This window comes from Erpetoichthys calabaricus, chromosome 8, assembly GCF_900747795.2.
Source record: "Erpetoichthys calabaricus chromosome 8, fErpCal1.3, whole genome shotgun sequence".
NCBI lineage: Eukaryota > Metazoa > Chordata > Cladistia > Polypteriformes > Polypteridae > Erpetoichthys > Erpetoichthys calabaricus.
In genome coordinates this window covers 115,336,796-115,358,119 of record NC_041401.2, presented here as the reverse complement: position 1 = coordinate 115,358,119, position 21,324 = coordinate 115,336,796, and the positions used below count along the sequence as shown (strand labels likewise).

Genomic DNA, 21,324 nt, shown 5'->3' with positions numbered 1-21,324 from the left:
ATATATATATATATAATATATATATATATATATATATATATATATAATATATATATATATATATATATATAATATATATATATATATATATAATATATATATATATATATATATAATATATATATATATATATATATATATATATATATATATATAATATATATATATATATATATATAATAATATATATATATATATATAATATATATATATATATATATATATATATATATATATATATATATATGTGGGATCCTGAGTTGGTTTGTCATGTGGTGGGTGAGGCAATGTGCTGTATCAGTGCGTGTTCCTAACCTCTATCTCTCTGGGTGAGATGAGTCCATGGTGGTGGTGGTGGTATATATGTATGTATGTGTATATATACTGTATGTATAAATGGTTTTTTTTCTTCTTAGGTGGAAAAAAGGCCCCTTCTGCAATAGCTGATTCTGGGGATGATCACTCTTCTGTTGTAAATTACTTAGACAAGTAAGGAATTTTTATGTGATTTTTTTAAAATTAAATTAATTATAAATGAAAGGCCTTTATCACCATGAATTGATGGTAAAATGTGAAAATATGATGAGTGTTTCCCTTTACATTCACTGAGTAGGATCTAATGATGACATTTCATAATAATTTCAAGGAGGTTTTTGTGTATCACAAAATTTTTTTCATTAATTTTTACCACTGAGTCTAAAGAAAAACTAAAGCAGTCCTTGTCCTATTAAAACTTTAATTTGGTTCTTGAACCTAGAAGTTTTATTTCTAGTAGCAGATCAAAGTAGTGGGTACAAAATGGTCACTAATCTTCTTCTTTCGGCTGCTTCCATCAGGGGTTGCCACAGCGGATCATCTTCTTCCATATCTTTCTGTCCTCTGCATCTTGTTCTGTTACACCCATCACCTGCATGTCCTCTCTCACCATATCCATAAACCTTCTCTTAGGCCTTCCTCTTCCTCATTCTCCTCTTTTTGATCTCCAGCATCGTCCAACAGACCACCATCCTATGTTGCCTAAGTGCACTTTCCCCTGCCACCATTTTGAAGTCTCCATTCTCCTTCAGACTGACCCTCCTGCATAGGATATAATCCACCTGTGTGCTTCTTCCTCCACTTGTATATGTCTCCCAGTGTTCTTCCTTCTTCTTAAAATATGTAGCCACCACAGCCATGTTCATCCTTTTCACAAAATCACTACCCACTGACCTTCTTTATTCCTTTCCTTGACCCCATACCTACCCATCACCTCATCATCCCCTCTGTTCCCTTCACCAACATATCCATTGAAATCCGCTCCAATCACCATTCTCTCTCCCTTGAATACAAAATAAGAGAAGAGAAAAAAGACCAGATAATTAAATGAGATCAGCAAGAGAGAAAATAACTTAATGAAGTGCTTGGAACAAAAACCTGCAGCCATATGGGGTCCCCTAACTGCATTGCTGAAACCTGTCTGACAAATTTCTAGCTTGCTTCCTCTGCATTTTATTTTTTTTTCTTCTAAAATTGTTTTGCTTCATTAGCCAAGGTTTCAAGATTCCAGCTACATTGCATTTTCAGAATAAGTTCAGCAAAGCAAAAAAATAAGCATGTTTGAATATTTGAAAGCCTACTAATAAGTTCCAATTAAAAAATATTATTCGTTTTCATATTAGTGTACACATGTCTTGGTATATACATTACTAAAGGAAAATGAGGGATACATTTAAAAGTTTAGCTCCCCTTTTTTGCATAAGCATATTATAATGCATTCTAAAATAAGTGTTGATACCTTAAAAGTATTTTATGTACATAGCTTAAGAGGTGTGTTAGCCAAAGCTTCCCCACAATACTCAACACTTTCAGGAGTTCTGCTCGGGTTTTTCTTGACCCATGTGGCTTTAGCATTATGCAGTAGCCTTAGCTACAGAAATGGACCTATTTTCTACTGGAGCTGCTGCTGCTGCATGTTACCATCAAGAATGTCTAGGGGTTAGCCATCAAAATGTGTCTTAAACATGTTATTAACACACTTTGCTTCATTCTGTGGTGGTAACTGTCTTTGTAAATCATGTGTTGTCACAAATCTTTCTAATAATAATTTGAGTTCAAGTTTAAGTCAAATGAAATGTTGAAGTAATGAAATATTAATTAGAAATGTTTGAAAAGCTGGTTAATGTAAACTGATAAATCTATCAGGTTGCAGTCAAGTGAGCTCCCTCTCAGTTTTAGTGATGGAGACAGAAAAGGAAATGACAATGCTTTATCCCTTGTCTTGTGTGAATGAAAGAAAATGGCTTGTACAAGATGCATTGAGCTTCTAATAGAATGGTGAAATTTGATAAGCAGTTAAAATAATTATATTCTCAGGGCATTTTTGTAATTTTATTCTCAGGGCAAAATTAGTATATTTAAAAATGAGACATTTTTAAAGGCAAAACAGCAGCACATGTATATAAAAAAAAGTTTGTGTCATTAAATCAAGCTCTGTTAAATTTAATGATAAAACCACTATTTGTAAATGTGAGAAGTAGGTCTTTAACCATAAAAAAACATTTAAAAAATAAGAAAGACAGTTCAAAGAACTTGAAATATTTGTACGCCATGAAGTGAGATGTTGTGCTTTTGGTCACTGAACTTTATGGGACCCATACATTTTTAAAATAAACCTGAAACAATGCTGAATACTAGTTGTGTTTCTGATCTGAAGTTCTATTGTAGAAAATGTGTTTGACATTGGCTCACTTTTATTTTATTTTATTTTATATGGGAGGCACGGTGGCGCAGTGGTAGCACTGCTGTCTCATAGTTAGGAGACCCAGGTTCGCTTCCCAGGTCCTCCCTGCGTGGAGTTTGCATGTTCTCCTGTGTCTGCATGGGTTTCCTCCCACAGTCCAAAGACATGTAGGTTAGGTGCATTGGCGATCCTAAATTGTCCCTAGTGTGTGCTTGGTGTGTATGTGTATGTGCCCTGCGGTGGGCTGGCGCCCTGCCCGGGGTTTGTTTCCTGCCTTGCACCCTGTGTTGGCTGGGATTGGCTCCAGCAGACCCCCGTGACCCTGTAGTTAGGATATAGCGGGTTGGATAATGGATGGATGGATGGATATTTTATATGTGATTAACTGATATGGAAAAAGATGATCTGCTGTGGCAACCTCTAACAGGAGCGGCCGGAAGAAAAAGAAGAATATGTAATTAACTGTTATTTATTTGTATTTGTGTTAGCTTATGTATATTCTGTGGTGAGAGAGATGACTCCTTTACAGAAGAAGGCTTAGATCTGCATTACTGGAAACACTGTCCAATGCTGAAACGCTGTGAACACTGCAGACAGGTATGATGAGTAAAGGTAAGGGGAATGTAGAAAATCCCTTACTTCGACCATATTAAAAATTTGAACATTGTATTACAAATTGCAATAACAGTGACAATTTTAAAATTCCATTCATTCATCAGTAATTCTCTAAACCCTGTGACAGATAGAGGTCTCCGTGACCCCTTGAACCCTCAGACTAGACCTCAGACACCAGGTAAAAGTCCAAATAATGGTTTATTAATAATAAAGTGCACAAAGCACCCTCCTCTCCACAATACTCAATAATAATAACAATAAACAATAATCCTCCACACTCCCAGACGCGTTGCCACCCTTCCACCCAGCTCAGCTCAGCGTCTGGGATTTCCCATCGTCCTTTTATACACCCTGACCCGGAGGTGTTCCTGTCCAATCCGTCCACAGTTCCTTATCCCTTCCGGGTCAGGGTAAACAGTCCTTTTCTTCAACCCGGGAGCACATCGTTTCTTCCTGTCACGTGACCGTGACGTACTCCCGGGTTATAGGGCGCATAAGAGTCCACGAGCCCCCCTACAGCGACTCCCGGTGGCCCCCAAGGTATCCAGCAGGGCTGTGTATAAAAACTACATAGTCCAGGCGGCCCTGCTGGAACTCGGGGCACGTCCACGCTGTTGGGAGAGCTCCTCCTGGCGGCCTGGGGGTGAGGACCGGAGTAAAAAGCCGGCAATCCTTCACAACCCATTTTTCCACTTTTGGTCACATTGACATTTTTTATGAGTTTTTTTAAATTTAGCATTACCTAAAAACAATATACTAATGAATATTTCATATTGAATATAACTATACCTAGTTTTTATTGTGTTTTTAACATGCTATTTTATAATTTTTTTACAAATTTTAAATATTTTACATATACTGTGCTAAGATCAGAGAAAGCCAGAACATAGATAAAATATCATTTAATGGTAAATAATTCTTTCACTTTGTTTTAAAGACAAATGAAGCATCATTATGAAATACTTTAAAATACCTTAATGAACGAGTACAACCAGGATTAATGCACTTTCACAAAGTATTCCATCAATGCTTTTGTGTAGAGTGCGAGCTAATGTACATAAACTATTTATCTTGTTTAATTGTGAGTTGTACCCTAGGACTGCACAGATACAGAGCAGTAGATTTGAATCTCTGGTCCAACCAGTGCTTAAGTGGAGTTTGCATATTCTCCCTTTGTCTGTATGGTATTTTTGATGGGTGCTCCAGTTTTACTCCCACATTCCAAAGAACTACATATGAGGTCAACTCTAAATTGGTCTAATACGAGTGAATTCTGCACCCTAAATTGTAGGGATAGGCACCAGCCCTTTACCAGACGTTTAAAAGGTGGCATGTATATATATATAGGATATAATGTATATATAGGAGGAGACAGATAACATTCAAAGATAACATGCTGAAAATAGAGGGATAGCAAAATTAAGAAGTGGCTCAAGCAAAATCAGTATGGACCATGAAGAAAACTTAGGTACAAATTCTTAGTTTCTGTTACTTTACATACATGTACTCTAGGGAAGGATCAGTCTATAGGTGGTACTCTGGGTTAGGCACAGGGTATTTACAGTTGTGTACAACTGAATTGTTTTCAGTTCCACTTATGAGCAATCAAGATGTAGTGAACCTCAAATTTTAGAGGGGTGACAGTAGGGCTGAATGATTAATTGAGTTCAAAATGAAATTGTGATTTAAGACAAAGCGATTAACAAATCATGAAGGCTAAGATTTAAGGTATACGTTATACAGTGTATCTGATGAATAGGACTGTCAGTTTGAACATTGCTATTTGAGTGTAATTCAGATTTATTTAAAAACACAAAAGATGACATTCGATTGTAAAAGAACGATTGTTTATTTTACCTGCAATAATTTTGAAATTGTGTTACTTGTGATATGCAAATATGTACTATTTTGCAGATCTATTTTTTGCACTCCAGTTCCACAATCAGCCTTTTCATAATTTTGAATGATTAGCTTGTTGTTTTTTCCATTAGCAAAATGTACAGCTAGACCCCTTCAAAACGTTCTTTTTTTCTTTTCTTTTCTGCCCCACTGCTGTGCTCCTTGATCCACAAGTCAGACCTGTCACCCTGGGTGGGCCTCAGGGGTCCATGCCTGTCCAAACAGATTGCCAGGGCCATCCATTAATAATTTTTTAATAAGAACAAAATACTCTTTTGTGTAAAATGTACATACTGTACATACTTGTAGATTCTCAAAGAACCGAAAAGGTGATTTTTAATTGATAGGAGCCCTTCTAGCCAGTCTGATCACATATCATACCCAAACTGGTTAATCGACATAGACAGTAACTATGCATTATCTTTGGGAGGATTTTGTGCGTACGTCCAAAGTCACCAATGTGGACTGTTAATAATTTCAAAGCATCACGCAGTAATTAAAATAAGATAAATTACAGATATTGCAAAATGTTGAACATTGCCCATGCCTCTTAATTACATGATTGTGTACCTTATATTTCACCAGAATATCCTCATATTGGCAACAGAATTCAGCTGTCAAACATTAGTTGTAGCGAGGGAGCTCCGTATGGGGCAGTTTTTACTTTGATTTCTTTCTGTGCTTAGCCACTTGTGGGCACATGCTACACTGCCGCCGTGTTGTCTCTTTTGCTTTGTTCATATATGCGGCTTGGCTTGGTGATGCATCATTCTGATGTCCAGCATGTTATTAGTATAGTCTGTAGTACTAGATTAATATTCTATATCCGCCAATGCGTTTATTGACTGGTTTTATTATTATTTTGCAGACCTCAGCTTAATGCTTTTCTTCTGTTTACTTGGTTAAGTGGTATATGAGCTAGGGGTCTGCTCTGTTAATGCTCAATATGGCACAGATCTGTTGTTACAGATCATCTCTTTAAACCTGTGCTTGATTGCTTAATGTGTCAGCATCTCTGCTGTTTATTTATTTTAAAATCAGTACTTTGTTAAAAAAGTGCAATAAAATTAAACAGGTGAGGTGCAGTGACTGCCTCCAAAATAATCAAACAAGTCTGCCTTCGATCTTCCTACTCTTTTAATAATAAATAATAATAATTCATTAAATTTATATAGCGCTTTTCTCAGTACTCAAAGCGCTATCCACACAGAGAGGAACCGGGAAGCGAACCCACAATCTTCCACAGTCTCCTTACTGCAAAGCAGCAGCACTACCACCATTCTCAAACTGTCATGGCATTGTTAACTGACTAGCCCAATTTTGTTTTGATCCTTGTCAGGACAACCAGTCATAAAAGCAGCCACCTAAAAGGACCTAAATGTTTGCAAGCTACAAGTGCTGGGACTATGCCCTGCAACATCATTATTAATATTTTTTACTTTTTTTACTCACCGGTGAGACTGCAAAGTGTGACGTGAAAGTATTATGTAAGGCTGCTGTTGTTTGGAGTAATTTTAAGATTATAGTTGTTCTTCACTTTATCCTATAGTGGCAGCCTTTGTGAAAAAAGTTCAAAAGTGAAATGCTGCTTATCTGCAAATAAATTTTATTTGAATGTGCAATATTTAGATGCTGCTCCTGAGCCACAAGTCACAGCTTTTATGATAAATGATCTATATTTGATTTTTCTATGTTCTATGTCAATAAAAAATGTAATAAAAATGTCATCCTTGCTTTAAAATATAAAGCACTTAATATTTTGATAGTATGTCATGTGGTAATGCTCCATCATGTTTTAAATCTATTACACAGAACTGAAGCTTGACTTTTGAACTGAAGCTTGACTTCAGAAAATTATCTGTCAGAAAAATTGCAATTAGATATTTTCCCCAAATCATTCAGCCCAATGTGACAGGGTCACACACAGAATTGCATAGTGATTGTGCTGCCACCCTTTAAAAATGTAGGACAAATGAAGTTAGGTGAAAATCAAATCCCTACTGTATTTTCCGCTCCACTACCAACTTATAAGACGCATCCATACCAGGAAAAGTGTTAAAAAAAAGACTGAATATATTATATAACACTAAAATATATATACAACTAAACACCACAAACATGTAAGGCATATGTACATGAAAACACCCACAGACAATATATAAAAAGTCAAAACAGTTTTTACTGTAAATAGTGTACTGTAAATACAAATGTGGACTAAACTTTTTTTTCGTATTAAAGATGCAATGTATTGTTCCCCTTTTGAAACCACTTCCCAATAATGGGATTTCACAAAATGGTTCTATCTATTTTATTGTTCTGTTCGCTGAAGCACACTGTGGATCAAGTATAAACTACTCATGTCTGTCTCTTGCAACTGATAGCAGGATAGATCCTTATAGGAAATATACTGTAGTTCAATAAAGCGACCCTTTGCTGCTGATGTTCATAAGATGATTTTACAGTCAAAGTTTACCCACTATACCCTCCACTTTCAGTCCATACAAACAATAGCTATAATAACTGCATTAGATCAAACACTTTTTAAAGGCACAAGTCGCACATTTACGTCCCAGACATCTGTGCAGTCAGTATTTTTACAATTTTCACATAATATTAAAACAGGATACACTAACTAAAGACAACCCCTTTTCTAAATTAAGAAAAACTTACAGTATCTTTGTCATATCTGTTTGTATTCATTCATCTCTTTTCTGAGGGTTCTAATGAGCAAAAAAGGAAGGGAGAAACCATCTTTCATTGAATATGTCATCATGATTATTTTAACTATTCTAAACAGGCAGATGCTTCCATGATTCAAATCAGCTTTTTTAGGCTAGATTTGTCCAATACTCAAATGTTCTGTTGCTGATTTTGCAGTGTATATGAGATGACAGAATAACTAAATTTGCTAAGACCTGCATGCATTCGGCCACTTTATCAAGCAACACTCTTAATACAGTGTGTGCCTATACATATGGAAGCAAGGACAATGCTGATAGGGATATAAAATTTTGGTGCAACACTTGTTCTGTCAAAAGCAAAGTTAATGACACTATGTTAAATCAGCATGGGTGAACATGGTAAAATATATATAGTGGCATTCACTCCAGGGCTGGTTTCTGCTCTTGTTTGACTTTTCTCCACCCTCAGTACACAACATGAATGGATACACATTGCTAAAGTAAATTTATGTCCATTGTTCAGAGATGGAACTGGATTTGTGACGTACATGATCTTAAATAGTTTGAGAATTTCAGATAAAACCAACATTGTGTCTAACTCTTCTATACAGCCCATGCCAATTGTGCATGTGCAGATTCTTATTGCTCTTCCCACTTAATGATTTTATAAATCTTTAAACTCTGCCACCCCTCCTAATTTGCATTTGTCATGAAGGGATATTGTCATCTCTTCTGCTTTGTGTGCACCACTTAATGCTGCCACTCCTCCAATTGTGTGCTTGACAAGTCTATTTAATTTCCTGCTGTTTGCAGGTTGCCTTCTAAAATAGCTGTAATACAACAACTATTGAGTTCTCTGACTGACTGACTGACTGATTGACTGACTGATGAATTATAACAGTTTTTACTTCCGTTTCATTCTCTCCTGTTCCACTTCTATTATCTTATAGCAATCAAACTCTCTCACTCCACATTTTCTGGTTAGTCTCTGACAATCTACACCACTGAGGAAGACTCACTTTTAAATATAGTTTAATGTTAACCTAGAGAGCCTGCCTCTGGCCAAGGCGGTCTCTCAATTTTATGTGGCTGGTGATGCACGCCACCTATGCTGCATCAGTATTATACTGTCTTGGGGGCTAAGTGGTTATTATTGCAGAAATCTAGAACTTTTAAAACACAACTCCAGCAATATTAAATTTAAATATGGCTAGTTTCACATAAATCCATATAATAACATAACATAATAAAATAGAACAGTTGTTGTTTCATGGAATTGACACTAAGAAGTGAATGTTGGCTGTAAGTAGTTCACTTTGTAATTGGCTTTGAGAATGATGTTCCAAATGAAGGAGTTATATTGTGGACAGGCTTTTGTAGCAGTGTTAAAACTCTTTTTTGTTGGATTTGGTAGAGTTAGTGAACAGAAAATTGCTATTGTGTATTCAGCTTGTATTGTTTTGTAAAGTACTGTATGTTGCCTTACAACATAAAGGAAAGAAAAAAAGAGTCTTATATATTCATTGAACAGTCTTTTAGAAGTATTAATGTCGGTAAAAGATTAGGAAAGAAAGATTCGGTTGATTTCTTAAAAACTTTTATTTAAAATTTTCTTAAATTGTGTGAGCCTTAAAGAAGCCTTGTTTTTTTGTACTGTAAATAACTATTGATAATTTTTGTTGACAGATTATTTCCTCTTTTTAAAGAGTATAGCTCTGCTCACATTCATTCCTAAACAGAAAGAACCCCAATTTCATGCAGGCACGGCCACAGCACTGGATTAAAAAAAGAATAAATTCATCTTTCTGTGGACTAATAAGTAGATGTAAAACTTGGTGTTACAACATTTTCATTTTATGGTCAGTTCTTACTTTTTCTAAGCAGTCAAGTAGTGTTTAAGGAGAGAGAGTGTTGCCGACAGAAAGGAAATTTGTGATATAATTATGTTTTGACAGATAGTAAACTGTGCAAATATGTGCTGACCTGTGCGTTAACTGTAAGTTTTATAAAGTTAACTGTGCACACACAATTTACCATGCATAGATGTTTAACATGTCTTTATCCATTTTTGGCATCTGTTTTGTTTGCAACAGAAGCCTAGGCTTATTGAAAAATGTAACGCCACAGAAATGTGCATTGATTTTCAAAAAACTCTGAATTCAACAACAGCATGTGCAAAATGGAAAACAGCTCTAGACGAGTCACCAGTTCATTACAGAGCACATGGACACAAACACACACACGCACCCACACACCCACACACACACATTTTACATTCACTCATAATGAGCAAATTTAGAGTGGCCAATCAGAAATTACCTACTGATTTGCAATGTGACATCATGCAAACTTGAAAGGTGAGAGTTCAGTAAGAGATGCAGTTTCACTAAAATATATTTTCTGAGAAAGAATCTATTATGAAAACATTCGTCCTACAAAATCTTACATATTTATCTACAGTGGTGTGAAAAACTATTTGCCCCCTTCCTGATTTCTTATTCTTTTGCATGTTTGTCACACAAAATGTTTCTGATCATCAAACACATTTAACCATTAGTCAAATATAACACAAGTAAACACAAAATTCAGTTTTTAAATGATGGTTTTTATTATTTAGGGAGAAAAAAAATCCAAACCTACATGGCCATGTGTGAAAACGTAATTGCCCCCTTGTTAAAAAATAACCTAACTGTGGTGTATCACACCTGAGTTCAATTTCTGTAGCCACCCCCAGGCCTGATTACTGCCACACCTGTTTCAATCAAGAAATCACTTAAATAGGAGCTGCCTGACACGGAGAAGTAGACCAAAAGCACCTCATAAGCTAGACATCATGCCAAGATCCAAAGAAATTCAGGAACAAATGAGAACAGAAGTAATTGAGATCTATCAGTCTGGTAAAGGTTATAAAGCCATTTCTAAAGCTTTGGGACTCCAGCGAACCACAGTGAGAGCCATTATCCACAAATGGTAAAAACATGGAACAGTGGTGAACCTTCCCAGGAGTGGCCGGCCGACCAAAATTACCCCAAGAGCGCAGAGACGACTCATCCGAGAGGTCACAAAAGACCCCAGGACAACGTCTAAAGAACTGCAGGCCTCACTTGCCTCAATTAAGGTCAGTGTTCACGACTCCACCATAAGAAAGAGACTGGGCAAAAACGGCCTGCATGGCAGATTTCCAAGATGCAAACCACTGTTAAGCAAAAAGAACATTAGGGCTCGTCTCAATTTTGCTAAGAAACATCTCAATGATTGCCAAGACTTTTGGGAAAATACCTTGTGGACCGATGAGACAAAAGTTGAACTTTTTGGAAGGCAAATGTCCCGTTACATCTGGTGTAAAAGGAACACAGCATTTCAGAAAAAGAACATCATACCAACAGTACAATATGGTGGTGGTAGTGTGATGGTCTGGGGTTGTTTTGCTGCTTCAGGACCTGGAAGGCTTGCTGTGATAGATGGAACCATGAATTCTACTGTCTACCAAAAAATCCTGAAGGAGAATGTCCGGCCATCTGTTCGTCAACTCAAGCTGAAGCGATCTTGGGTGCTGCAACAGGACAATGACCCAAAACACACCAGCAAATCCACCTCTGAATGGCTGAAGAAAAACAAAATGAAGACTCTGGAGTGGCCTAGTCAAAGTCCTGACCTGAATCCAATTGAGATGCTATGGCATGACCTTAAAAAGGCGGTTCATGCTAGAAAACCCTCAAATAAAGCTGAATTACAACAATTTTGCAAAGATGAGTGGGCCAAAATTCCTCCAGAGCGCTGTAAAAGACTCATTGCAAGTTATCGCAAACGCTTGATTGCAGTTATTGCTGCTAAGGGTGGCCCAACCAGTTATTAGGTTCAGGGGGCAATTACTTTTTCACACAGGGCCATGTAGGTTTGGATTTTTTTTTCTCCCTAAATAATAAAAGCCACTATTTACAAACTGCATTTTGTGTTTACTTGTGTTATATTTGACTAATGGTTAAATGTGTTTGATGATCAGAAACATTTTGTGTGACAAACATGCAAAAGAATAAGAAATCAGGAAGGGGGCAAATAGTTTTTCACACCACTGTAGTTCTCCATAATATTTTTTTCACCCAGGAGTACCAAGACCAGCAGTATTTCTTGAGCCATCTACCAAATCAAACATTAGGAGTGACATTAGTAGCATCAGAAAATAAAAGCGTGACAAAGAAATGTGATAAATAAAAACAAGCGTGCAGTTTCTTGTAATAATTTGAAGTATTCTGAATCGATTAAAAAGTTTTTGTAGTGAATGGATTAATCACAATACTTGTAAATATAAGAAAAATCTGAAATAATTATCTAGCCAGTAGGTCCAGTACTGATGAGAACACTATCACGATTTCATGCCATTGCAGGTTCATGTTGGGACTCATCATTAGTCATTGACCATGCATATATTCTTTGTCCAGGATAACTCTTTGCAATGAAAGAGTATCAGTGCCAAAATTAAATGCAATCCAGCAGGTACAATGTACTAATTCTGGCACAATCATTTTGTGTCATAATTAAAAATAAATCAGTGAATTGGTTCTTTGCTTTTCAATGCCACATGTACTGTTGGTGTCTATTTGAAATGCAGTACAAAGGAATATATTTTAATTCATGTCAATTTATGATACGATAAACATGCCTTAAATAAGAGTAAAGCAAATTAATTTCATTTTACCAAATTTCTACTTAAAGAATATTGCATTTCTTTTTTCAACGTTATTTGTGCCAAAACTAAATGAAATCAACTGACTAATCAGTTTCAAGAGGTGAGACAAGGGGTATCTTGTCAAGTGGAAGAAGGCTTTCCAAACATGTCTTTGTTGTCATGCAGTCACTGCTATAAACATGTTCTTTAACAGACGATCTGACTTGATGAAATAGTGTGAGGTGAAATTCTGGTCTCACTGAAAATGTTTAATCTTAGGTTAAGTACTCTGATGATGTTTGTTGGTAATTATTAGTTTGGTTAAATTTTTAAAGAGTGGATACTTGTTTGTTTTACCTATTGAAATACTTAATATAGAAAAATATTTGTCTGCATTAATGTGATCAGTTAGCTTGTGTTTTTTGTCTTCTATGTCTGAACTTTGCTGAGCATTTGACAGATGTTAATTCTGAAAAATAAACTAGCCATGACTGATGTAACTGAGATATTTAGGCAAGCTGTGGATGGTTTTGAGCAACAAGTAGTCTAATGCTGGCACTCTAACAGTGAACTTAGTTCCAAAGCACACAAGGCCCAAATGTTTCAAAGGCACTTCCAGTAATTCTCACTAGAGGAGGAAAACACTTTCAAAATCCCCAGCTATATATACATTGGTCTCAAAGAATCTTTATAAAATAAAATATTTATTCTTAATAAAATTCTGTTGAAAACAATGAAGCTGCTTGGAACCCAAGAAGCAAATGAATTGCCCAAAAACACAAAGGTAATCCAATGCACACAAAGTCCCAATACAGTGATGCAGAAACATAGTCAAAAAATATAGTAAAAAGGTCAAAATCCCAGTAAATATCAAAGCATAGAAAATGCATTAAGAACTCACCAAAACTCATTCACATTTATCTGGCAGGAACTGTGGGAGACCATCCAGATTTATAAGGTAGAAGGCAGTTCCTGGGGGTGATTGGCAGGTGGTCCAGCCTTTGGGGGGACTGCCCACAAAGCATATGGAACATAACATAGGCATTGAAATATAGGCAAAATCAAATACAAAGAAAAATGCAAATAAACAAATAAAATTAATACCAATGAATCAAAAATGAACGCTGAAGATATGAAACAATGATTTGAACCTCATCCAGGGGAGATACCCTGGCTGAAACATGACAAACAGCAAAAAGCTTTGCCACTGGCCTATCTTCTAGTGACAGTCTGTAGTCCTACCTTATCAACTCATCTTTTTTCAAAGAATGTAGTACAGAGTAAGAGATAATAATGTTGCAGCTTGCTGAGAAGAGCACTCATTGATTGGGTGGTGTCCTCTACCACATTGACTGCTAAATCCCTATAAGTATACTACACATCTTTCTAGTAAGCCTTGTCCAGGGACTGAGAGGGATGCCACGGCACAGGTGATTAAATAAGAGTCGAATTGGCTTTTCCAGTGGCATCAGCTGAAGAGGAGAGTCTGCATGAGACAGATCCCCTAAGAGTAGGGATGTGTGGTATGGCCAAAGGTTTATATCACATGTCACAAACTTGACAAAGAGCCATAGCAAGGTTTGGGGCAGCCACCCGTATGCAGTTTCCTGGCTGCAAAATTGAATAAAGTGATAGCACTGATGTGCAAAAATCGGACTCCAAAACAGAACTGATGGGATAGGGGAAAGGTAGCGGCTTTTAAAGGCCAGTATAGGAAATGACATCAGAGGGGCCGGAACCGGAAGGGTTTTCATTCATAGGCTCGGACCCGAAAGTGACGTTAAAGGGGGTCGGAACCAGAATTGATGTCATCAGGGCCAGGTGGAATTTCCTGTGAACAGTCTGCAGAAAAGCGAGAAAAAGAGTCAGTGCACTCTGCCCCATCCCGGTCTGACTCAGAATTACTCTAATTTAAGCCCTGTAGCTGCCTCCCATGTGCACATGTGTGACACACAATTTAAATAAAAATTACCATAGTTACGGCATATATCACAGTATAATCTATATGCATTTCATTTTCAGACTCAATCCAGTTTAAGTGCATCTGTTCGCCTAATTTTAATGGGTAGTTTTACTATAATGTTTCTTTTCATAAGGACCATTATAATCAGCTGAAAAAAAACAATATATTGTATTTATGTAGCACCTATTCCTTGCTCAAAGTGCTTCACAGAATTTCAAAATGAACATCATGGGAAAGCAGAAAAAAAGATCAAATACTCAAAATTGGATACAAAATAAGGTCAGCATAACACTAAATAAAGATAAATACATGAAACACAAACATTTGAATTAGAATAACAGACTGTAAAACACAGTACAATACAAAAATTCAAACACTACAAGAAAGACCTGAACGAATAGCAGAATTTATTATACAAATGCAAATCATCTTGAGCACAGTGAAGTAAACTGACAGAAAGGGTTAAAATGTCAGGATAAATTAAATGCCTTCCTGAACAAATCAGTTTTAAGCTGTTTTTTAAAAGAATGAATTGAGTCAGCTGGCCTAATTATTTATATTATTATATTATCAAGATTTATTGTTCAAAATAAAAAAGTAAGAACGGAAAAATGGATATACAGTATATTGTACATACCATTACAAAGACACAGGGCTGCTTTCCTGAAGAATGGAAATCCAGCAATTTAATTCTCAATGTCTGCTTAAGACATCAAAATAATCCTCAACACAGAGACAAGACCACACCACAGAAGTGAAAGAAAGTTAAAGAATTATTTAAAATATATTTACAATTGCTGAGAGGACTTGTTCACAACCTTTTCTGTGCATCTAACCCGTATCAGACTAATGCAACATTTTTACAGTACTATATAACATGGCTGTCCGTCAAAGGTTTTTAAGTGCAGTGAAATAGTTGAACATAAACATTTTAGTGTAAATATGGATCAACTCTTAAATAGTTACTTTCTAACACTCTAACAGTTGAAAAAGGTACATTTATGGTGTGAAACACGTATTGGAATTAAATCACTCCCTGGTGAACCTCGAATTCTGTGTTGGTAGAAAAGGATTTCCTTCCCTGCGATGAATGGACGACCTTTCCAGGGATTTCAGTTGTGACCCCGTTCTGGATACGCAGGTTTAGAAAATGGATGGGTTTTTCTCCCTTGATGTGTTAATCATCTAAGAATTTAATAATGGCAGGAAGTAGTGAGAAGCTACTCAAGACGCATCATAACTTTGCATTAGTCAGGTCATGGCCTATAATATTGTCCAAAATTATGTGACTGCGCTGCTGTATTTGGTTAATTTTTACCCTGATACCAACTCTTAATGTCCAATTAGTATAATTTTTGCCCACTGCCTCCACCATCAATTTAATCACATGCACATATCCTATTCACAGAGTGTTATCCTCCACCGAATCCCATTTTATAAACAGTGACAGCAGGCAGACGAGTCAGTTCACAAGTATGTGGCTAATGTAAGAGGTTTATCCAGTTTATGCAAGCTCAGAGACACGCAAAATGTAATATAAGGGATCAACTGCCTGAGCACACTAACAGTCCAAAAGCCTGCGAAAATCTCTGGCTAGAGTCGAATGATTTAACCCTTTCACAGGCTATTCACATTGCATTTCAGATATAGTCTGCAGTGGAATTCACTGCCAAACTCAACACATCTCCTGCTTTGTCAGTAGTGACAGGAGACGTGGCTTAGGTACTGCAGTGCACAGAACACTCGGACAGCTGCAATGAGCATCTCAATATGCATCTTATGCAACAGCTTCTTCCAAAACCCAAACGGTTTTATGGAACTTGTGGCTCTGCATCACACGCTACAAGAGCTCTGGGCTACCCTGTTTGTAGTCATATATGCCACTGCTGGGAAAAAATCCAATCATTTCCACAAAAAGTTTGTCTGTTCTGCTCCAGCATTGTCAAAGCCAGTGACAATTCATAAAGGAGACGTCCAGGCATACCTCTTTTAAAACTTTCATGGTGGAACTAGACAACATATGCCTTCTGTTTTTGTTAGATACTGAAGCAATAGTGTCTCTGTTAAATCTAAAGACTAAGAAGCAGTTTTTTCCAGATCTCTATCTATGTGCTTCTGTCACCACTCTCTGTGGCTATGCCAGCTTCTAAAATTAACATTATGGGTTCAATTGAGCTGTCACTGTGCTATCGTTCCAAGCTTCTTCCTAAATGCACATTTCATGTCTCTCACTGTGGTGCCAACCACCTGGGCTTGGATGTCTTTAACAGCCTTGGTTTTACCCTTGTTGACACTAGTGAATCTGTAATTCTCAATGTCTGCTCTACTTGGCAACAGAAGTGGCCATCTCTTTTCGATGGACTTGGGTGTTTCTCTCTGTCTTTCATTACCAGTCTTTGCTAGAGTCTATTGTGTGTCCTGTCATCCAGCCACCGTGCCGGACCCCAATGAGTTTCTATGAAGGAGTATCTTCTGAGCTGCAATGGCTCCTAGAGGCTGGAATTATAGAACATATTCATACTGCCTCATGGATTTCCAATTGGTTTTTGCCAAAAAAACATAATGGGAACCACAAATCTATGCTGATCTAAAGGCAGTAAACATGAATTCATTCCTGACAAATACCCTCTGCCAATATCAGAGGAGTTAACTACACAATTTTATGAATCTAGTATTGTTACAATTTTAGATCTCTCATCAATATATCTGCAGGTGACTGCGTGTATCACTCACATTGGGGTCATCCGATATACCAGGATTCCATTTTGACTTAAGTTCAGGCCCAGGCTGCTTTCAAAAGATAATTGTCGACCGTCTTGGCAGGGATTGCAAGAGTTCTTATTTACTTTGATGATATAGTTGTGCATAGTCCCACATCCTCTACCCATGACGAGCATCTTGGCACAGTATTTTCAGCACTCACCAGGCATAATGGTGATGAGTGTGTGTTTTCTGCACCTTCAATTGAGTTTATTGGTTTCCTGCTCCATGCAGATGGTTTAGCCACAGTCTAGTCTAACACAGATGCAATTCAGAAAATTCCAGAACCTGCATAAGCAGCACAAGTTGCTTCATTTTTCAGCATGACTGCATACTATCTATGTTTCCTGGCACAATACTCCTCCACTACTGTACCTTCTTCACTACATAGTTACACAGAACTCAACTGCAGGCTGCTCTTATGATTGGTCGTGAACTTCAGCTTTCACTGGATCATGTTCAACCATCTCTGCCCACTCCAGTACATGTACATAATAATATGTCCAAAAAGCAGACATAACTGTATCAGACTGGGTCAGAGTCTAAAGGCTGCACCAAGATCACAAGTTTAAATCTTTTTGATCTTCTCTTTTAACAGTAATAAGCCAGTTTGGACCTGCCACATTATGTCTAACTAATGGCTACACTACCAGTCCCAAGCTGTGAATCTTCAGGCTTTATAGCAAAGTGGCTTGATTCAGCTTCAGCATCACCAGACCCTGTGCAGACTGAGGGCCCTGAGGTATTGTAACCTCCAACTGAAACCATTTCCAGACCTGAACGTCTCTGAACTTGGTCAGCCCGATTCAAAGATTTTCTTACTGATTTTCATGGCTAAGTAGACTTTAAAGTAATATTTGGTTTTTGGAAGAAACAGATACAGAAGAAAAAAAGACTGTTCTCTATAGTTTAGTTATTTCAGGAATAGTTCAATACTAATTTTATTTTTTTCTGGGAGAAAGTGTATGTGGTGGTGGTGGTGAAATGTTATGTTTGTTATACTTAACATTTTATAACAATATGTGCCTGTTTGCTGTAAAGTGTTTGCGGTTAGAGAGAGGGGTTTGACAGGAGTTCAGGTTCCGGAATAATTTCCTCTCTGAGACAAACTGCACCTATCTGCTTTCTTATTGTATGCAACAACAATTTCCCTAAATTCATATGTCAAATGCAATTTTCATTTTATACTTCAATTTTTAATGAATTGTTTCTCATTGGATCCCTGTTTTAAACTGCTCCTTTCACTAAAACTTCACACATCCACTCCACTTAAGGGAAGGTTTTTTGAGATGTGGTTCTCTTTCACCAGTGAGAGATTCCTAATTCTCACCGGTCTTCTCACAAGCCTTCAAGAAATGGATGACAGAGTTTGATGAGAGACTAGTGAGAAGCATACAAGTAAGACTGTTTATTATTGAGAAACCAAACCATAGTCTTTGAAAATGCATACTGTATACACTATACTGTTTAACAAAAAAAAAGAAACAAGATTGACAATCAAAAATACTCAAAAAGCTCTTCTTTCCAATTCCTTTGGTTCTCCATAGAATAAAAATAAACAAGCCTAGTTAGATTTTCATATTGCCTTTCAAAACACTCTTATGTACATGAAGAAAAATGATATAAAGACAAACCAAAGATAATTTAGATCTACATTAACTGAATACTACCTCAAAAAAAGTATAAGCCCAAATCATGCAAAACGACCTATCAAAGAAAGTCTTTACGCTTGTCACACTACTCATTTTCAAAATCATCTTTCCACAGATATCAATGTTGGTGGACATTTTTTTAGAAAGATAATTTAATGAAGAAACATATTTATTTGTATGAAACAAAAGGTCACCCACTCTATTGCTTTCTATCTTTGTTAATATACAGCATTTCAACACACATGAATTAAAAGAGAGAGACGCTGAGAGCATGCAATGATTCAGTGCATTGCTGCACCCACTGTACGACGAACCACCTCAGGATCCCAATTTAGGACCCTAGTACAGCCATGCAATTGGTTACACCTCAGCACTACACTAGCTCAAATGGAATGGAACGGAACAGTGTAGATGTAAAAATAATGCTTATTGTTGCCTACTTTCTATATTTATACTTAGTTTTCTCCTACTTTTTGTCTATGTCCATAGAGTCTATGGTGTGGTGCTCCTTTTCCTTTAGTATCCTAAGCATGTGCCTTTTTTTACTTAATGGTTAATCTAGTGCCACCTTGTTATCTTTATCATTAACATCAGTGTTTGAAGTAGAAGAAGTAAACATAAGTGGGCTTCTTCAATGATCACCTAGCAAAGTCCGAAGATGCAATCAACTATAGAAAATAATTTAGGAGATTGAGAGGAATCATGGAGTAATGGGGGTGCCCTTTATAAAGTTCAGAGATGCGATTTCAGTTTCTGAGATGGGAGGAGGGAAGAGTTGTGTGTGTGTGTGTCAGAAGATAATGGAACACCCACTCCTCACCACGTGCCATCTCTTTTGCGACAAGTAATAAAGGTGGCTTCCAAAAAATGATATATGAACATTTCTATGGGTGTCTGCAAGCATTGTTGATTTCCATTGCACATCGGGGCAACATTGGCCCCAAAACACATGCCCTGTGAGGGGAAATAGGCAGGGATCCCAAATTTGGTCATGAACCCGAAAAAACTCCATCAATTTTCTATACCTGCTTATCCAAGGTAGGGTTGCCCTGCTCCTGGAGCCTACCCCAGCAAGCAATGGACACAGTTCGGAACAACCCCAGGACAAAGGACCAGCCCATTACAGGGTGAGCACACTTACACACACAGCATAGGGACAAATCAGCACCACCACTCCATCTAACCTGCATTATTTTGGACTGTGAGAGGAAAATCGGAGCACCTGGAGGACACCAACATGGACACAGATAAAACATGCAAACTTCACACAGGGAGGGCTCAGAATGTGAACCCTGGCCATTTTACTGTGAGGTTGTGTTACTTACTCTACAACAGTGTTAAAAATTAAGCAATTATGGGGTAGTGATTAGATTGGCCAGTGTTACCAAACTGTCACTGGACCAGTGAGGACCCTATTGAACTTGTACTGCCATCCATTAATCTATTTTGGGCCATTAGGGGAACTTTGCTAAGGGACGGCTTGGTGACTCAACTGCCACTGCATAGGAAGCAGGTTTTAGGGTATTTTCACACTTTTCCTTTTTTAAACTGTGGTTCTTGTGTAGAAGTGCATTCTGAGACCTAATTCTTATCTGTAGATAGATAGGGGTACATAATCTGAATCCCCTGTCTCATCATTGTCACTCAAATGTTCAGTGTCTAATTCATCAGGATTATCTGGTATCAGATAAGTATTGCATGGCCTAGCATCATAAAATTTTATGTCCCATCTTTTGAAAGACAGAAATTAGAAAAAGATTGTGGCAAATACATAGTAAAGTAACCACACATTCATTGTTCTGACTACAGTATATTATCAGAACACATCATATTCTACATGAAAATATAGAAAAATTAATGTTAGGCTGTACTTTTATTAAAAACAACCATCTCAACCATTTGGTAACACATTTAAAAAAATATTACAAGTTCATTACACTTATTTCTTGCTACTTGGTTGAATAATTGTGTTCAGTAAACCCTCTGGTGCCAAGCTATATCAAAAAAATAAACATATCTTTGAAAATTTTGTGAAAATAATAACACAAGTCAGCAGTGGTTTTAAAGTGGCTTACTTCCTGTTCAGATGCTGCCTGAAAACATTCTTTTCTTGAACTCCCAGTGCCACCTAATGACTATTTTGTCCATAACCTACTTAAATTAAATAGTAGAAATGACCAAAACAGATTGAGTTAAGTACAGCTGATTTCTCATTTAGATCTTGGGATTCAAAATAAGCTCAACCTAATGGACGAGCAGACCATTAAAGGTTTAGATGGAGTATCTCTTGATGCTGATTGAGAACACACAGGTATGATTTGAATGCCTTTTACCCATACTGTTGAAGCCATTTGCTCTACCTCTTGGCA

At 37.0% G+C, this 21,324-nt stretch overlaps 1 protein-coding gene across 1 annotated transcript in view; it reads left to right on the top strand.

The window, feature by feature from the left end:
* The window catches only part of cep104 (centrosomal protein 104), a 203,366-nt gene that overhangs the window by 126,648 nt on the left and 55,394 nt on the right, over positions 1-21,324 (top strand). Inside the window, exons 18-19 of the mRNA XM_028807321.2 lie at positions 417-489; positions 3,208-3,316. Coding sequence (XP_028663154.2) covers positions 417-489; positions 3,208-3,316 — 182 coding nt within the window. The remainder of the gene's footprint in view (positions 1-416; positions 490-3,207; positions 3,317-21,324) is intronic.